Source organism: Sus scrofa, chromosome 3, assembly GCF_000003025.6.
Source record: "Sus scrofa isolate TJ Tabasco breed Duroc chromosome 3, Sscrofa11.1, whole genome shotgun sequence".
NCBI lineage: Eukaryota > Metazoa > Chordata > Mammalia > Artiodactyla > Suidae > Sus > Sus scrofa.
Genome location: NC_010445.4, coordinates 106669392 through 106687057, shown reverse-complemented (window position 1 = coordinate 106687057; position 17666 = coordinate 106669392). Strand labels below are relative to the sequence as shown.

The following is a 17666-nucleotide window of genomic DNA, read 5'->3' as shown; positions in this document are numbered from 1 at the left end:
TATCATTTTACTACCACTTTTGTGACACTTTGTATTAATATTCTTACATGTCTTTTAAAAAAAGTAGCCTTAATATTGTATCTCCTTGTTTTAGTTTGCACTTCTCTTGATGACTTAATTTAGGCATTATGTCAGGTTTATTTACTGTTTTCTTTTGTCTATTTCTGGCCTTTTCCCATTTTTTTGATTTTGGTTTTGTTAAAGACACCTTTTTGTTTTTTTGGGTTTCTTTGCTTTCTAGGGCCTCACTGGAGGCATATGGAGGTTCCCCTAGCATAGGATAGGGGTGTGATCGGAGCTGCAGCTGCTGACTTATGCCACAACCACAGTAATGCCAGATCTGAGCCTCATCTGTGACCTATCCCACAGTTCACGGCAACGTCGGATCCTTAACTCACTGAGCAAGGCCAGGGATCAAACCTGCGTCCTCATGGATGCTAGTCAGATTTGTTAACCACTGAGCTACGACGGGAATTCCAAGACAACTGCTATTAATTCTTTTTGTATAATAGTATTTTCTGAAAATTGTCTGGTTTTTCTCTCTTTCCTTTTGCTGTTTTAAATCACAATCTACGTGGTCTAAAACGTAGATCTTTAACTTTGTTTTCTTTTTCACTGACTTGAAAAAAATCTTAATAAAACAGCAGTAATAAGACCAGAAACAGAACCCAGGAAAACTGCTGATGGTTTTTCATTAAGTGACTAATTATATTAGACTCTGTGAGTGATTTCACAGTTATTGATGGCATCAGGAGGAGTGTGTTTGGTCTCAGCTGACAGCCTATTTTAAATTAAATCACATGGTAATAAGCTACCCCTGCTGAGCTCAGGCTTCCAGAACCTCTACCTTCCAGAACACAGCTCTTGGGGAATTAGGCAGATGAAGGCTCAGTTCTTGACATAAAGGCATTAAACGCCTCCTAAAGCCTTACGAGTCTGCACACAGCCTTTATGACTTGTATTCCATGTAACTTCGGCTGTGCTCAACCATCTGACTGTCTGCTTGGTTAAGTTGTCACTTGAGAGCAGATTAGAAAAGCAAACAGCATAGAAAGAGTGGAGAGAGAGCCTGGCTTGGAGGGGAGAGAACTGTGAAAGCACCCCCCACCCCGAGTTTTTCATAGACATGTTCATAAGGATCCAAACCCATGAGTTATTAAATGTATTGGTGCTTGGTTCACCTATCCAGAACATTCGGTTTTGCGGAATTCTTCATTATTCCACCAGGCTGGGTAGAAAAGGCATTGGGATGTTATACTAATTTTTTTGCTCTTTAGGGATTTTGGAGGAAGCTGACCCAGAGACATTTGCCATGAAAGTGCAGCATCTTATTTGGGTTTGGTACCAGGAGCACACAGAGTGAGAGCAGATGAAAATGTGTGACCTCATGCTATGTTTCTTGTGATTCGATATCACTTAGTGTTATTGAATGACTTCAGAGGGCAGCTGGGAATTACTGTGAAGACACACACAGCAAAGCAATTTCTCACCTGCTGTCTCTGATCACAGAAGACTCAGCGAGACTCACATTTCTCACTGGGACACATGTGGTTGACATGCTGCAACTTGTTTGGAGAGAAAGGCAAGGGGCAGAGAGTCACTCTGTTTGTGCTGTGTGGGCTGGGAGGAGTTTTAAATATAACTAAGAGCTACTTTTTTAGAATTAAAAGCAATAGAGACTGAGCTTTAGGGCATGGGATATTCTAAAAATACAGCCACTGAACTTTTAAAGAACATTAAGTTCAGCTGGTTAAACTGGAGCAGAATTCGAATGTGGAAGAAATCTGAGAGTATTTACTGTTTGGGGCAAAAATTGAGGATTTGTTTCAAACGAGTGTTTTCAGAAGACCAACCAGGATGGAATATGACTTTTTTTTTTTTCCTTTGCTTTTGGGGCTACACCTGTGGCATATGGAGGTTCCCAGGCTAGAGGGCGAATTGGAACTGCAGCTGCCAGCCTATGCTACAGCCACAGCAACACCAGATCTGAGCTGCATCTGCGACCTACACCATAGCTCACAGCAACACAGGGTCCCTAACCCACTGAGCGAGTGGCCAGGGATAGAACCCACATCCTCATGGATACTAGTCGGGTTTGTAACCGCTGAGCTGCAATGGGAACTCCAGGGATGGAATAGGATTTTTTTGCCCATCCTGCTCACCCAGGTCTGCAAGCCCAGTATATGCAAACTGGGTTCATTATTGTCATGTTGATAGTTCTGCCACTTTGACCAACCTTATCCCCATTATCACCCCTTTACCCTGTGATTAAGGATCAGGTTTTAACTCTCTTCAGTTCTCAATTACCTGTTGTTGGATTATTTTTTAAAAATTGTTTTGATTTTGAAAAATTGAAAATTAAACAGAAAAGTACAAAGGATACAGTAGTAAACACCTATGTATCTACTATCCACAGGTAATGCAGGTCCACCAGTTGTCATATTTGCTACCCATTTTTTTTTCAGAAAAAATTTCCAATAAGGTGACCTATTTCCTTTTCTAGAATTGTTCCACTTCCTTCCCTGCGGTGATCACTGTCATGAATTTAGTGTGAATCCAGTACATATTTTTATGCTTTTGTTGATTTCATATGTATCCATAAAAAGCACCCTGCTTTATGTATTTAAAAATTACATGGTCAGTTATTACAGTATCATATAAAGAACAGTATGTAAAGTAGCATCCTATTATTTACTTTCCTCAGTCAATGTTATTTTCAAAAGATTCATCCATGTTGCTCAGTATATAGATCCTAGGTCATGATTTTAACTGCTATATAATAGTCCATTATATGAATATACCACACATTTTAAATTTTCTAATTTTTTATAATGATTTTTATTTTTTCCATTATAGCTGTTTACAGTGTTCTGTCAATTTTCTACTGCACAGCAAGGTGACCCAGTTACACACACATGTATACATTCTTTTTTCTCACATTATCCTCCATCACAAGTGACCAGACATAGTTCCCAGTACTATACAGCAGGATCCCATTACTTATCCATTCCCAAAGCAATAGGTTGCCTCTATTAACCCCAAATTCCCAGTCCCTCCCTCTCCCTCTTGGCAACCACAAGTCTGTTCTCCAAGTCCATAATTTTCTTTTCTGTGGAAAGGTTCATTTGTGCCATATATTAGATTCCAGATATAAGTGAAATCGTATTATACCACACACTTTAAATCAACTCATCTATAAATGCTTCTATCTTTCTACCATAGTTGGTGTGCAGTGGTAATTCCTGTATATGTCTGCTTAAAGTTTCAGGGTATTAGGGTTTTCGTATCATAACCTTGCTAAATAGCACCATATTGCTTTCAGAGAGGGATCAAATACACCCCAGTGAGCAGTATATAAGAGCTCCCATTTCCCTATATCTTTTCTAACACTTGGTCATAACAGACTTATTGCCATTCTCTTGAGTGTGAAATTGCATCTCATATTATTTTGATTTGCAGTTCTCAGATTATTGGAGAGATTGCATATCTTTTCACATATATTTCACATTTCATCATCTGTGACAGCCAATTCATATCTTTTGTCCATTTTTTCTTTTTTTTTATTGGTTTCCTTCATATATCTGGTGACTAATCCTCTGTTGAGTATGTTGCAAGTGCTCATCTTTGTTTCAGTGTTTTATATGGTGTCTTAAATTTTGATATAGTCAAGTTTGGATTGCTACTTACTGTTTCACATTTTCCCCTTACTCCAGATCATGCCGATACTCTGTCATATTTTCTCTTGGAAGTTTTAGAGATCTGGAATGTATATGCTTGTGTTGGGCAGGGATCTGATTTTGATTCTTTTAGATGGGTAGCTATTTCTTTAGCAGCCCCATTTAGTAAGTAGTCTGTTGTTTTTCTACAGATTTGTTATATTGCCTCCATCATGTTGCAAGATGTCATTTATATTTGAGTCTAAGTTTTGTGTTAAATTTCATTGATCTCTTTTTCTATCTCTGAACCAGGACCACATTCTTATCGGTTATGTTAGTTTGTAGAATATTTTGGATTAACTACATGGACACTTAGGTAAACTGAAAAAATGATGCATTTGTTTCTTCATTTCTAATTCTTAGTCCTTTTATTTCTATTTATTTATTTATTTATTTGTCTTTTTGTCATTTCTTGGGCCGTTCCCTCGGCATATGGAGGTTCCCAGGCTAGGGGTCGAATCGGAGCTGTAGCTGCCAGCCTACACCACAGCCACAGCAGCTTGGGATCTGAGCTGCATCTACGACCTACACTACAGGTCACGCATGCCGGATCGTTAACCCACTGAGCAAGGGCAGGGATTGAACCCACAACCTCGTGGTTCCTAGTTGGATTCGTTAACCACTGCGCCACGACAGGAACTCCAGTCCTTTTATTTCTTTTCTCTTGTTTTGCTATGTTAGCTGGGACTTTCAATATAACATTGACTCTACAGGTTATTGTGGGCATTTAGCCTTGTTTCCAGCTTGTCAGGAATGCTTCTACAGTTTCCTTGTAATATTTGCTGTTTTGTTACACTTTTTGTTGTGGGATTTGCTGTAGGTACTGTTTACCAGAACAAGGAAATCCCTTTGTATTCCTAGTTGGCTAACAGTTTTTGTTACTGTGAATAAATGATGAATTTTATTGGAAACATTTCTGGATTCATCGAGATAGTCTTCATTTAACATTTTAATATGGGGATTCCATGGACAGATTTGGTGACATTAAAACCATCCTTGAATTTCTAGAATTAATTTGGCTTCCTTTTAGTTTGGGAAATACTGTTGTATTTGATTTACTAATATTTTATTTAGGACTTGTGCATCTATGCTTTAAATTGTGATTTTGTATGAGTTTTCTTTTGTGTATGATTCTTGCCTGATTTGATGTTGAGATTTTATGCTTAAGAGTTTAGTTCTGGGGTCTCTACTGAATGTCCTGGCTCTGGCAGGTCGGGACTGGGAATTGGCAGCTTCTAGGGCCTGGGTAGTTTGGCCCCATGGGGCTCCACCCTGTGTCTTTGCAGCTCAGTATCTGGTGAGGTCGCTGGGGACCCTCTGCAGGTGTCTCCTCTCCAACACCCTGGCTTGCAGATTCTAGCCACTCAGCTTCCATCATGCCCTGGTGCTCTCTCTCCCTGTGCTGTGGTCCACAGTGCCTCCTGCAGGCAGTTGGTGTGATCCTGGGGCTCACCTTTGATTCCCTTTGCAAGTCCTCTCTTGCCTGTTTGCCAGTACCTGACAACAGGTGTTTTATATCTTTCATCCAGTTTTGTAGCTCTTTATGTCAACAAAGCCTTGCCTGGTAATAGTTATTCCATCATGGCCACTTGTGGAAATACATTTCTTTAAACACACACACACACACACACACACACACACACACACACACAAAACCTTTAAGAGTATTGTGCTGTGTTTGGAGTGGGGAAGGGGGTAGAAGTTTAATTCATGGTGCCTATCGTGAGCAGAAGTCCTTTTATTGGATTATCTACTTAATGAATTGTGCCCTCCCCCCAATTTCTAGTGCCTTTTCACAGACTTAGCATCCCTTGGAAACTTTTTTTCTTTTCTTTTCCTTTTTCTTTCTTTTCTTTTTTTTTGTCTTTTTAGGGCCGCACTCACAGCATATGGAGGTTCCCAGGCTAGGGGTCGAAGTGGAGGTGTAGCCGCTGGCCTACCCAGAGCCACAGCAACACCAGATGCAAGCCGCATCTGCGACCTACACCACAGCTTATGGCAATGCCGGATCCTTAACCCACTGAGCAAGGCCAGGGAGCGAACCCTCGTCTCCTGGATGCCAGTCAGGTTCACTAACCACTGGACCACAATGGGAACCTCCAAGAAACTTTTTTTTTCTATTGCACTTGAACTTTTTAGGCTAATTCCCTTAGTGCATTTCGTATTGGAAGTTTAGTACCTTGTCACATTTCCATTGTGATGTTTTTTTCTGTTAGTCCATGACCAGTTTGTTTCAGAGGGTCCCTACCCTTCAGAGTTCTTCTAGGACACATTGGATCTAGGCTTTGGACACTGTTTAACAGGCACACTACTAAGTGCTGCTACAGACCACATACATGAGCAGAATGTCTTTAAATATTAATTTTGATTTAAAAACATCTTTGAAGGATTGGCGACTGAAAACCTAGCAGACCAAGTCTGGAGGTATAGACATTATTATGTAATGGATTAAAAGCCCACTTAGTATCTTCCTTTTATAGATGTCCTCACCTCCCAGCATCCTTTGGAAAAGAATGGCTCTGCTTTGACGTCAGTCAGTCCACCAGGCTGAGGTTCAGGCACCCATCCTAGGGTATAGAAAGTCCTGTATTAGCCAGTTAACAGATATGATGGTTTATATTCTTGCTGGCAAATAAGAGAGCTTTGTTAAGAGATGATTAATACATGTGACAGTACACGTGAAACGTGAAGTGAAGGATGAAAATGGTGAGGAGGTTCAGGTTATAAAAGATCAGGAGGGAGTTCCCGTTGTGGCTCAGTGGAAACGAATCCGACTAGGAACCATGGGGTTGCGGGTTCAATCACTGGCCTTGCTCAGCGGGTTAAGGATCTGGCATTGCCACGAGCTGTGGTGTGGGTTGCAGACAAGGTTCGGATTCCGAGTTGCTGTGGCTGTGGTGTAGACCAGCGGCTGTAGCTCCAATTCGACCCCTGGCCTGGGAACTTCCATATGCTGCAGGTACAGCAAAAGCTGGAGGGGCTGGCCTGTGTTTCAGGACAGAGCACCCTGTGTGCAGAAGCAAGAAGGGGCAAGCTTCTGCAGGGATGGACTGGGGGCCATGAGGGTGGGATGTGGGGTTGGGGTCCAGCTGTAGAGGGTCTCGAAGGTATCTTGTGGGAAGCTGTGTTGAAAATTTTTAAATGAGGGAGAAAAAAAGTCAGAGCTACTTTGGCGGGAGACTAGTCTGTCAGCAGTCTGGTAGGATTTTGTTCCCTCTTCTGCTGGTTCTCAAGTTTGGCCGCACACTGCAAGCACCTAGAGAGTTAAAAAATCAAAAACCAAAACTATGCATGAGCCCCTTCCCCTGGAGATTCTTATTCAGTCAGCCTGGAGGTCGGCGTGGGTTTTGGAGGTTGTAGAAGCTCCCCAGGTGATTCTAATGTGCTGCAAAGCCTGAGAACACACCCCCCCCCAGCCCATCGATAAGATCTTGATGTAGTGTTTACTTGTGTTGAACCACAGCTGGCCATGCAAATGCAGAATCCACTGGCGGAAGACATTTTTAAAGAACTTCTGTAACCCTTAGACTCTTTTCCATGTAGTTCAACACTTCGGTTTAGAATAACAGTTTTCTTCAGAAATCGAGTCACAGAAAACAAACAAGTGGTTACCAAAGGGGAGAGGGACGAGGAAAGAGACACATCAGGGGTAGAGATTTACCAGATACCAACTGATATGTATGAAATAGATACGCAGCAAGGATGTAACATATAGCCCAGGAAATTATAGCCATTATCTTTAATAACTCTTAATGGCACGTAATCTGTAAAAATACGTAATAACGGTGCTCTACGCCTGAAACTAATGTAATATTTTAAGTCAACTATACTTCGACTTAAAAAAAGAATAACAGTTTTCTCATGCATGCCTACCAGTTTTTTACAATTGGTCGTGAAGCAGATGGTGACCAATATATACTTTTGGAAAGGACCCATAATTCTCTTGCATGGTCACGTGGAAAACGATTTTTAATTTTTAAAAACATGAGGAGTGCCCTTGTGGTACAGCAGGTTAAGGATCCAGCCTTGTCCCAGCCTTGTCACTGCAGCAGCTCGGTTCACTGATGTGGTGTAGATTCGATCCCTGGCCTCCGGGAACTTCCACGTGCTATGGGCATGGCCACAAAATAAATAACGTTCAAAACAGAAGGGCAACATAAAACAAAGCATCTATCATGGCAAGAATTCTGTAACATAAAAGCTATTGAAATGTGAAAACCCCAAACTGTCAGTGATAAAAATGTCAATTCTCAAAAAAAGGTGTTAGTGGAAGACTGCCAGTTTCCAAACACTGCATTGTCAGTGATTTTCAAACTTGAGTGTACATCGGACCCACCCGGAGGGCAGTCAGATTGTGGGGCTCTAGCTTTGGATTTAGCAGGCCAGGGGCAGCCTGAGCATGTGCATTTCTAAAGTGGTTCCAGATGCTGCTGCTGCTGGTCCAGGCACCACACTTTGGGAAGTGACACGTGGGACCTGCTCTTGCACGAGGTCCAAATATCATAGGAAAAATGGCTTGATAAACAGTGGTTGTAGGATGTGAGTTTTGCTTTTCATGGAGGGGGGCTTGTCTTGGCAATTAGGGAATCTGTTCTCCACTCCTCCCTCTCCCAGTCGAAGTCAGCCCCTCCTATCTTCATGCTCCAGGAGGCTGCTGCCAGAGCTCAAATGAGGAAGGTGCAAGAGAAAATTGTCTAACCATTCTCCTTATTGTCTGTTTGTAATTACTGTGAAAGGGTGGCATTGTAGACAGTCGTACAATTATTAAAGAACGTTTCTTTTTTTGTGTGAGTTTTAAGTTCTTTTTCTTTTTTTCTTTCCCTGCCCCCTCACCTTACCACATGTAAAATTTGAAGCGTTGAAAAAATCGCTCTTCTTTTATGCCTTTAACCCATGCATGTCATCCTCAAGACAGTTCCTTGTCGTATATTCTCCATGGTCTGAGGGAGAGTTCAGTGCTTGACCTCCATCTAGGTACCAGCTTTTGTAAGCCACGCTGTGCAGCCTTCCTGGTAGATTTGCAGTACACCTTGGGAGGGAGCAGAAGCGGAAATCATTCTCAGATGTTCAACTGAAACGTGTTTCTAATTGAAAGCATGAAGAGAATGTATACATGAAAAGTGCCTGGGGGGGTTGATCTCTGGCACAGGCTCAGTTTTGAAAGCCCCGTCCAGTCCTCGCCCGTGGCCACTTCTGTTCTCCCTGGGTGGAGCCCATTTCCATTCCTGCGACATTCCATAAATAACCGTGGCTGAGTAGGGACCTGATGATCATCAGTCGGCCAGGAAAACGCTGATAAATTAGAATCTTGAACTCTAGAAGTGCGTGGCTTTTGACTTTGAATTCTAGAAGCCTAATATGGAAAGAGCCCTTGGGGACTGTTTTAGAACAGCAGCTACTGCCCGCCTCCTGCCCCTAGACTTGTACAGGTGCAGAAGCCAAGCTAAAGTAACTTACCCCAAGGTCACCTTGGGAGCTGGCTTCATTTTTCTTTTCTATTCCCCCTGCCGCCCCCCCGCAGGAATTCTTCCGAACTTTTAGAAACATTGTCCGCCTAGTATTCTGACACTTGACAGCCATTTCTTATCATTATTTATTATACCTAATAGGAATTGTGTTGTAGGAAGATAGGAAAAGTATCTTCTCTCTTTTATAGAAATCAGTAGGTTTCCGGGCTTTTGGGTCTTGGTCATTTGGCTCTTCCATTACTGAGCCCCTCTGGTTCATATCCCTGATCTATTTTGTAATTGTTTGTGGACTGCATCTTACATTGAATTTTGTGGGAGATTTAGTATTGCGATCTGCCTGAGGACCAAGAGTTTAAGTCAAAGCTAGATTGCACAAGGTTGGCATAAATAAATGTATTTGGACAAAAAAGAAGGGAATGAAGGAATCATGTCCATAGGCCTATGACATTAATAAAATTAAGTCAGTAACATCTAAATTCCTAGGAGACCTCGCCTATGATAAAATCCATTTACCTTTCCTGTGACCCATAACTTTAAAACTGCTTGGCCACAAGTCTGGTGATTCAAAGTATACACATCCTAGCAAAGAGGAGATAAAGAGGCTGTTTCTGTTTGGTTGCCTTTTGGTATAAGATTAGGGATGGTGTATGGTGCACTGGCTTTTAAAATATATACATACATACATATATATACACACACACATAAAAGTGTATCGTAGGTGACTGTCAACCTTTCTATCCTTGGTTCTTCTCTTAAAAAAGCAAGTTGGACTAAATTTCTGAAATAGTCATTTCAAGCTCTGATAGCTTATGCAAGATGAAGGCTGTAACACCTTTTGTTTGGGGTTTGGGACTGGGCTTTTTTTTTTGCCAAGTCTTGTTTGGATACCTAAAATTTAAACTTAAGCCACAGAACTCAACTTAGAAAGGGCGGGGTACTTTCTTAAGTTTCCCCTCTGTGTTTCTGATGCATTTCTAAGGGGCAGCTGTAGTAGCATGCTTAAGAATGATGCCTTTGGAGCCAGTTCACTTGAATTCAAATCCCAGCTCTTCTGTTTACTAATGAGTGTGTGACTTTTGTTTCTTCTTCCATAAAGTGGACAAAATGAAATATCTACTTAAACCAGTTGTTCAGGGGTTAAATTTGTCAATATCTGTTAGAACAATGCCTGGCATTTAGGAAGCTGTTAATAAATGTTAGCTGTCAGTATGTCATCATCGTAAACATCGTCCTTATTCTATTTTGTTGGGGAGCAGCCTGATGCTACTGGGAACTTTTGGAAGAATTAAGAATGTCTACAATGCTTTTTTTCAAAGTGTGTGTCTCTTGTCTTTCCACAGCAAGCTGTGTTCCACCATGCCAGAATGGAGGGATGTGTCTCGGCCTCAACTGTGTGTGTGTAAACCAGGGACCAAGGGCAAAGCCTGTGAACAACAGCTGCCCAGGACACCTCATCACCAGTTTTTGGAGGACAGAGTCCTGTGGCCGCTTCTTCCTGGGTCCCTCCTGAGCAAACAGCAAAACACACTTCATCTAAGAAGGCCGACGCTCTACCAAGAGTCAGTCCCATGGCCCAGATGACCTTGACCCTCAAGCCGAAGCCTTCAGCAGGACTCTCCCAGCAGATACATTCTCAGTGAGTCATGTTAATCTTGCCTCCAGCTCAGGAGCATCTTAAGTGCTCTCTTGGACGCATTGCTTCAAATCACTCTCCCTTTCCTGCACAATTGGCAGAAATCACTTGGATAATAATGTCTCTTTCTCTCTTTTTTAATGGCCACACCTGTGGCATGTGGACGGTCCTGGGCCAGGGGTTGAATCCAAGCTGCAGCTGCAACCTACACCACAGCTGTGGCAACACTGGATCCTTGAACCCACTGTGTCAAGCCAGGGATTGAATCCGCACCTCTCGAGTGAGCTGAGCTGCTGTGGTTGGATTCTTATCCCACTGTGCCATAGCGAGAATTCTAAATAATGTCTTTTTCCCCTTTTCTTGAGGTTTTACATGTTATGTGTACACATCAAGTCACTTAAAAATACTTGATGTGGGTGTTTAGGCTCTGCAGCAAAGATTTATTGTAAGCGTTAACCAAAGCAGTAGTGAGGATTAAGGGAATCAAGGTTGGAAGGGAATAGTAAAGATTGTTGTTTGATTATGGTGGAGTTGTGAGTTAAATCATTCCTTTTTTTTTGAGGTGGGGGTGTTGTAAAGGTTTTGGAGTAATTATTTATTTATTTATTTATTTATTTTTTGTCTTTTTGCCATTTCTTGGGCCTGCTCTCACAGCATATGGAGGTTCCCAGGCTAGAGGTCGAATCGGAGCTGTAGCCACCGGCCTATGCCAGAGCCACAGCAACGCGGGATCCAAGCCATGTCTGCAACCTACACCACAGCTCACGGAAATTCCAGATCCTTAACCCACTGATCAAGGCAGGGATCAAACCCACAACCTCATGGTTCCTAGTCAGATTCGTTAACCACTGAGCCACGATGGGAACTCCAGTGAGTGTGATTTTTAAAGGTACCTGGAAAAGGTAGGAACTCAGCTTTGCATACAGAGAAAGGTGTTCGAATGAAAGTGAGTCTTGGGAACGAGAATTTCTCTACCTCGGGGCAGGTTAAGTGTATCTTCTCTTAACACCGTGTTTACCTCCCAGTTGCCATGCAGGTACGTTTTTGGTGAACGAGCTTGTGTTTTATTTATGGGAACATGTTTTCTTCTTAGCATTAAGGAGTAAGTGCTATTCTGAACAAAATGAGAACTCTTTAAGGACAGGGTCCTCACACAAATTGTTTCCTTTTGATTAGCTACTTTACATGGATAACAAGATGCAGAATTTACTGCAACTATCATTTGTCATTTGTCTAGGAATGTAAAATACAGGAAGTTCTCAACTGAAAAATGACCCAGCCGTTCATCTGTAAGTCACTTGCTCGGAATTTTGAATGCTTCCCCCCAACTAGAGATAGTTTCCACCTGGTGATTAGTATCCAGTCAGCCCGCAGAAGTTATTTGATCTGTTACTATAGATGAAATTATCCCAATTTATATTTCCCCTTTGAGTAGACCACCTACTGTTCCTGCTGAGTGGGGTCCTGATAACTTTGTCCTTTTTTCTCCTTCCCTCCTTAGTCCACTTCTTTCTGGTTTTCTTTTTTTCTTTCTCTTACTTCTCCTACTTCAGTCCTACCATGATAAAGAGGTTTGGGGGGCTTCTCTGGCATGTAACCATGTGGCCACCATTTCAGTGGGAAAACACATCCTGAAGCCCTCAGCGAGAAGGAATGAGTGTTATAGCTGGTACTTAGTGACAGCTTCCTGCATGTCAGGTACTCTTTCAGGTGCTTTGTATGTATTAATGTATAGGGACACCCCATAATGTAGGTGCCATTATTAACCCCATTTTACAGATGAAACCGAGATGCAAAGTGGTTAAGTACTGTGTTCAAGTACTTAACAATTCATAAGTGAATAGTAAGTGTTAGGATTTAAAGAGGCAGTCTGTGTCCATGCCCTGACCTAGAGGCTGGCAAACTTTCTCTGGAAAGGGCCACATGGTAACTGATTATAGCTTTGTGGGACATACGGTTTCTGTTGCAGCCTCTCAGTCCAGCCGCCAGCACAGAAATAGCGGTAGACAATGCTTAAGTGAATGAGTGTGACTGTGCCACTAAAACTTTATTGATGGAGATTGAAATTGGCTTTCATGTCACCCAATATTATTGTTCTTTTAATTTTTTTCTCACTCATTTTAAAGTTTAAAGCTCATCCTTAGCTTGTGGGCTCTACAGAAACAGGCTCTGGGCCAGCTGTGGCCCCTGAAATATGGCTTGATGGCCCCTCTCTAAAGGATAGCAGTATTTGTGTGTCAGTAGATGAATGTGACAATGTCTTTAAATGATATAAAGCTTTCATTGTGTCATAGCTAGCCATCTCTCTTCTAGCATTGTTCTCGATCTTAGAAACAAGAACAGGATTCCTGCTGTGATACAACCAGATCAGCGGTTTCTCTGCAGCCTTGAGATGCAGCTTTGATCCCTGGCCCCACACAGTGGGTGAAGGATCCGGCACTGCTGCAGCTGCAGTGTAGGTCTCAACTGTGGCTCAGATCTATCTCTGGCCCAGGAACTCCATTTGCAGCAAACTTGGGGGCAGCCAAAAGAGAAAAAAAAACCCCAAAACAAAGGACAATTCTGTGTTGAACCATGCCTTGGCAATCCAGAGTCAGATTGCTGTGCATTGCAATCATTTTTTTTTCCCTAGCACTGTTATGTACATAAACTGTGAAGTCATTTACAAGCAACATCATTCATCTTAAATATCACCATCCCCTGGTGGAATTTGACCCTCTATGATTGCTGTGTATATATAGATTGTTAGTGAGATACGTCAGATGTCAGACAAAGGAGCAGCCTCCCTCCCACTTTTTTTTTTTTTTTTTTTTGGTAGCAGCAGTGTAATTTAGCTTAGAATGTTGTGAGTCAAAGAGGAAGCTAAAGTTTCAGCTCTAACTTAGCTTTGGAAAAAAGAAAATCATTAGCTAATTTGCTTCAGAGACTTCACCTGCTGAGTGAAGATGGCTTTTACACTAGCATTGTTACAGGCGTGTGTTTACGGGTAGTAATTCTGATGCTTTCATAATAAGCTTTAGCCAGTTGCCCTGTTATCTGGGCACTTCAGGGAATATTCAGATATATAGGATCCAGTTCGGCTCTTAAGGAGATTTTGAAATGGTAGATGAGCTTTCACTCGAGAGGGGTGCAAAGGGAGGGGTGCAGTTGGCCCACCAATGAATTGAGGTAATAATACGATCACCTGAAATCATGTTTAATCAAACTGCCAAGGAGGCACATATGATAGGACCATTTTGGCTACCCCTAGGAATGTAACAATTCTTGGAGTTCCTGGTGGCTCCGTGGATTGAGGATCTGGTGCTGTCAGCTGTGGCTTGGGTCACTTCTGTGGTGTGGGTTCGAACCCTGGCCCAGGAACTTCTGCATGTTGTGGGTGCCGCCAAAAAAAAAAAAAAAAAAAAAAAAAAAAGTAAGAATGCAACAATTCTTAAGTTTTCTTTTTCAAAGATTACTGACTTTAGGATGTGTCAAGATTTGGTTTGGTTTTTATCTAATTAAGGAGGAAATTAATGCAGCCTCCTTTAAATGCTTGTAGACATAAAGACACCTGAAATATCACCATGTTTAGTTGGTATTACATCCATTATGTGGCGTATGAAATACCACAATCTGGATCATATATTCAGGTTTTTATTGAGCACGTGCTACATGCTGTGCATTGTTCTAGGGGCTCCGGACATAGCACTGAACAGCTGAACCCAATGTTCACCTTCCTGGGGCCCACAGTCTGGAAGCGGGGAGACAGTTGGTGAATGGCATACGTAAAATATGTGTTAGATTGTGGTTAAGCGCTGTGGAGAAAATCAAACTTCAGTAACGGACAGGGAGGACTGGGTGGGTGTTTGATGGGAAGGAGTGAGGGCCCGGGTGGTTTCAAATGGGTTGTTAGGAAAGCTTCTGCTGAGAAGGTGACATTCAAGCACAGGCCTGAAGGAGGTGAGGGCATGAATCACGGTGATAGGCAGGGGTGGGACAGTGGCCCTGGGGGAGCACGCCTGGCCTATTTGAGGAACAGCAACTTCAGTAGAACGGTGACGTCAGAAGTATACATTTTCATCAGCTGGGTGGTAGATGAATTGGTCTTACTTTTGGCCATGCTGGTTTTAGACCATGTGAATTAGAACCAGATACAAAGTTCTTTGGGAAATCTAAGGAAGAAACAGTTATTTACAGGTTTTTGAACATCGGGGCCTTGGAGGTCCAGGGACAGCTCTGAAGAAGGTCATCTTGGAGCCTGAAAAGATGGTTAAATTTGGACACAAAGGACTGGAGAAGATCATTGCTAGGAAAAACTATGATGTGATACCACAAAGTTCAGTGTATTGGTTCTCTACTGATGTGTAACAGGCCACCCCCAAATACTAAGGAGGCCGCCTTAGTCTTGCTATCCTAAAACAATACACATTCATTGTCTGACAGTCTCTATGGGTCAGGAGTCTGAGGTGCTTAGTTGGAAACCATGGCTCAGGGACTCTCCCGAGGTTGCAATCTCAGGGGTGGTTAGACTAACCCACTGCTAAAGTGACTCACTCCCATGGCTGTTGGCAGGAGGCATTCCTGCCTTTCCCCACGCACCTCTGCACACAGCTGCTTGAGTGTCCTCACAACATGGCTGCTGGCTTCTCCCCAACCACCTGGCCTTTTCAGTCTTGAAAATGACACACCTTCCCTGCCACCTCATTCTGTCCATTAGAAGTGATTCACTAAATTGAGTCCACCCTCAAAGGGACTGCAGTTAAAAAGCTGAATTGTTTAAAGAGAGAAATGTCGAGGAATTTATGAATGTATTTATTTAATTTTTTTTTTTTTTGGCTTTTTAGGACTGCACTCATGGCATGTGGAGTTCCCAGGCTAGGGGTCTAATTGGAGCTACAGCTGCCAGCCTACGCCACAGCCACGACAATGCTGGATCCTTAACCCACTGAGCAAGGCCAGGGATCGAACCCGCAACCTATGGTTCCTAGTCAGATTCGTTTCTGCTGCACCACGACGGAACTCCCATGAATGTATTTTAAGATGACCACATTTAGGGTATGATTTGATTGGAACTTGATTATAAATGAAGGCCAGTGGTAATGAAAGATTGGTTAAAAACCAAGTTAAAGACTAAGATTTCAACAGACCAATTCTGAAGAGACACAACAAAACAAAATAGGAAAAGTGATGAAGGGGGAACCTATAGCTTAAAAGAGGTTTAAAAAACATATTCACCAATCACAGTATTTAGATTATGTCTATTCTGGTGCAAACAAACTGTAAATAAAAGAAAAAGATAGTGATGATGACTTATAGGACAATCATGAAAATGCTGATATTGATTGGAAATTTGTTGATATAATTATTGATTTGAGGGGCTGTGATTTGCCTTTGTAGTTAGGTAAGGAAGGGAATCATATTAAATATTGACAGATGAAATCATATGATGTCTGAGCTTTGACTGAAATTATCTAGTGGGTTGAGGTATGGAGATACAAGATTGGCCATAAGGGGATTGATTTTTGAAGCTGGATGGTGGGTACACCATTCTTACACATTTTATATATTTTTGAAATTTTCTGTAATCAAGAGTAACAAGAAAGGTCAAAGTTTCAAGTAGGAAGACTGCTATGGTTTTTCTTCTGCCTTGGGAGATTAATCTGGCTGTAGCATCTAAAATGGATTGGAACTGGCAGTCATTAGAGACTGGCTCTGAAGAGGTGTAGCAGTGCTGATAATGTGGAGCAGGAAGTGAGCTCAGGAGTTGTTGTTAATGAAAGACCTTGGCACTTAATTGAATGTAGGAGGCAATGGAGAAGACAATCCATTATGACCCAGGCTCGGACTGTGGGGAGAAAGGGAGGCTATGGAGTCTTCCTATCTTTCGGTTTTCAAAGACTTCTTGGTAATATCAAGGATCTCCAAGGTCTTTGCTAGTGTTTGATACTTGGTGAATGGATGGCTTCGGACTGAGTTTTGTGGATGATGAATAGCCAAGCTCATCCTCTGTGTCTGTACTCCATCAGGGACTGAAAGCAAGCGAGTATCAGTGGTATGTGCCTGGCCACTTGGTCAGGTGTTGGTCTGGAAAGACCTTGGTCAGGACGTGCTGGCAGTAGTCATTGCTGTAGTTGGTAATTCCATCCCTGCTTTTCATGAAAGTTTATTATTATGGTGTTTCTTTTACCGGTTTTCTGGGCCACTGCGTGGATCCTCCATGAGCTAAACAAAAGGTCAAATGATACCTCGTCTTCCTGTATACATTTGGCAGTCACTTTTTGATTCTTTGAACTTTCTTACGTCACTTTATAATACTACATTCCTTGGAAAGTCCATATTAACACTTTCAGGTTACTCCCATTTTTGCATCCTGTAGATGTTATTTGTAAATAGCTGTTAATGTACTCATCCAAGAATTGTCTCTCTTAGGGCACAGGTACACATCCAGTGTCTGTCTTTGGTCCTGTATGTAAAAAGGCCTTAATGCTTATATGCTTTGGCCAGGAGCTCCACAAAGGAGCAAAAACTAAAACTACTCAATTTTCAAGAGTTTTTTTTTTTTTTTTTTTATCAGTATCACTTTCACATATATATTGAAGTTTCTGGTAAGAGTTTATTTTCAACCCTCAGTACAGTTCAATGAGACTGTTTCTACATGTGTCAAGGGTCTGTCTTAAACGTTGTTGATCATGATGGGTGTTACAGGCACTGACCCTGGAACCACGAGGTGGAGGTCATCAGGGGCATTCTTCAGCGGCTGATGTCTTCTGGTTGTTAAGAGAATGTAGGTACAAATGAGCACTGCTTTGCCAAACTGGGAGCCGTTATCTGAATTGTATGAGGAGGAAGCACTTCTGCAGGACGCCGTGT

At 42.1% G+C, this 17666-nt stretch overlaps 1 protein-coding gene across 1 annotated transcript in view; it reads left to right on the top strand.

The window, feature by feature from the left end:
* LTBP1 (latent transforming growth factor beta binding protein 1) overlaps positions 1–17666 on the top strand; it is a 423791-nt gene that overhangs the window by 37481 nt on the left and 368644 nt on the right. The window contains 3 exon segments of the mRNA XM_021087653.1: positions 10525–10560; positions 10563–10610; positions 10613–10820. Coding sequence (XP_020943312.1) covers positions 10525–10560; positions 10563–10610; positions 10613–10820 — 292 coding nt within the window.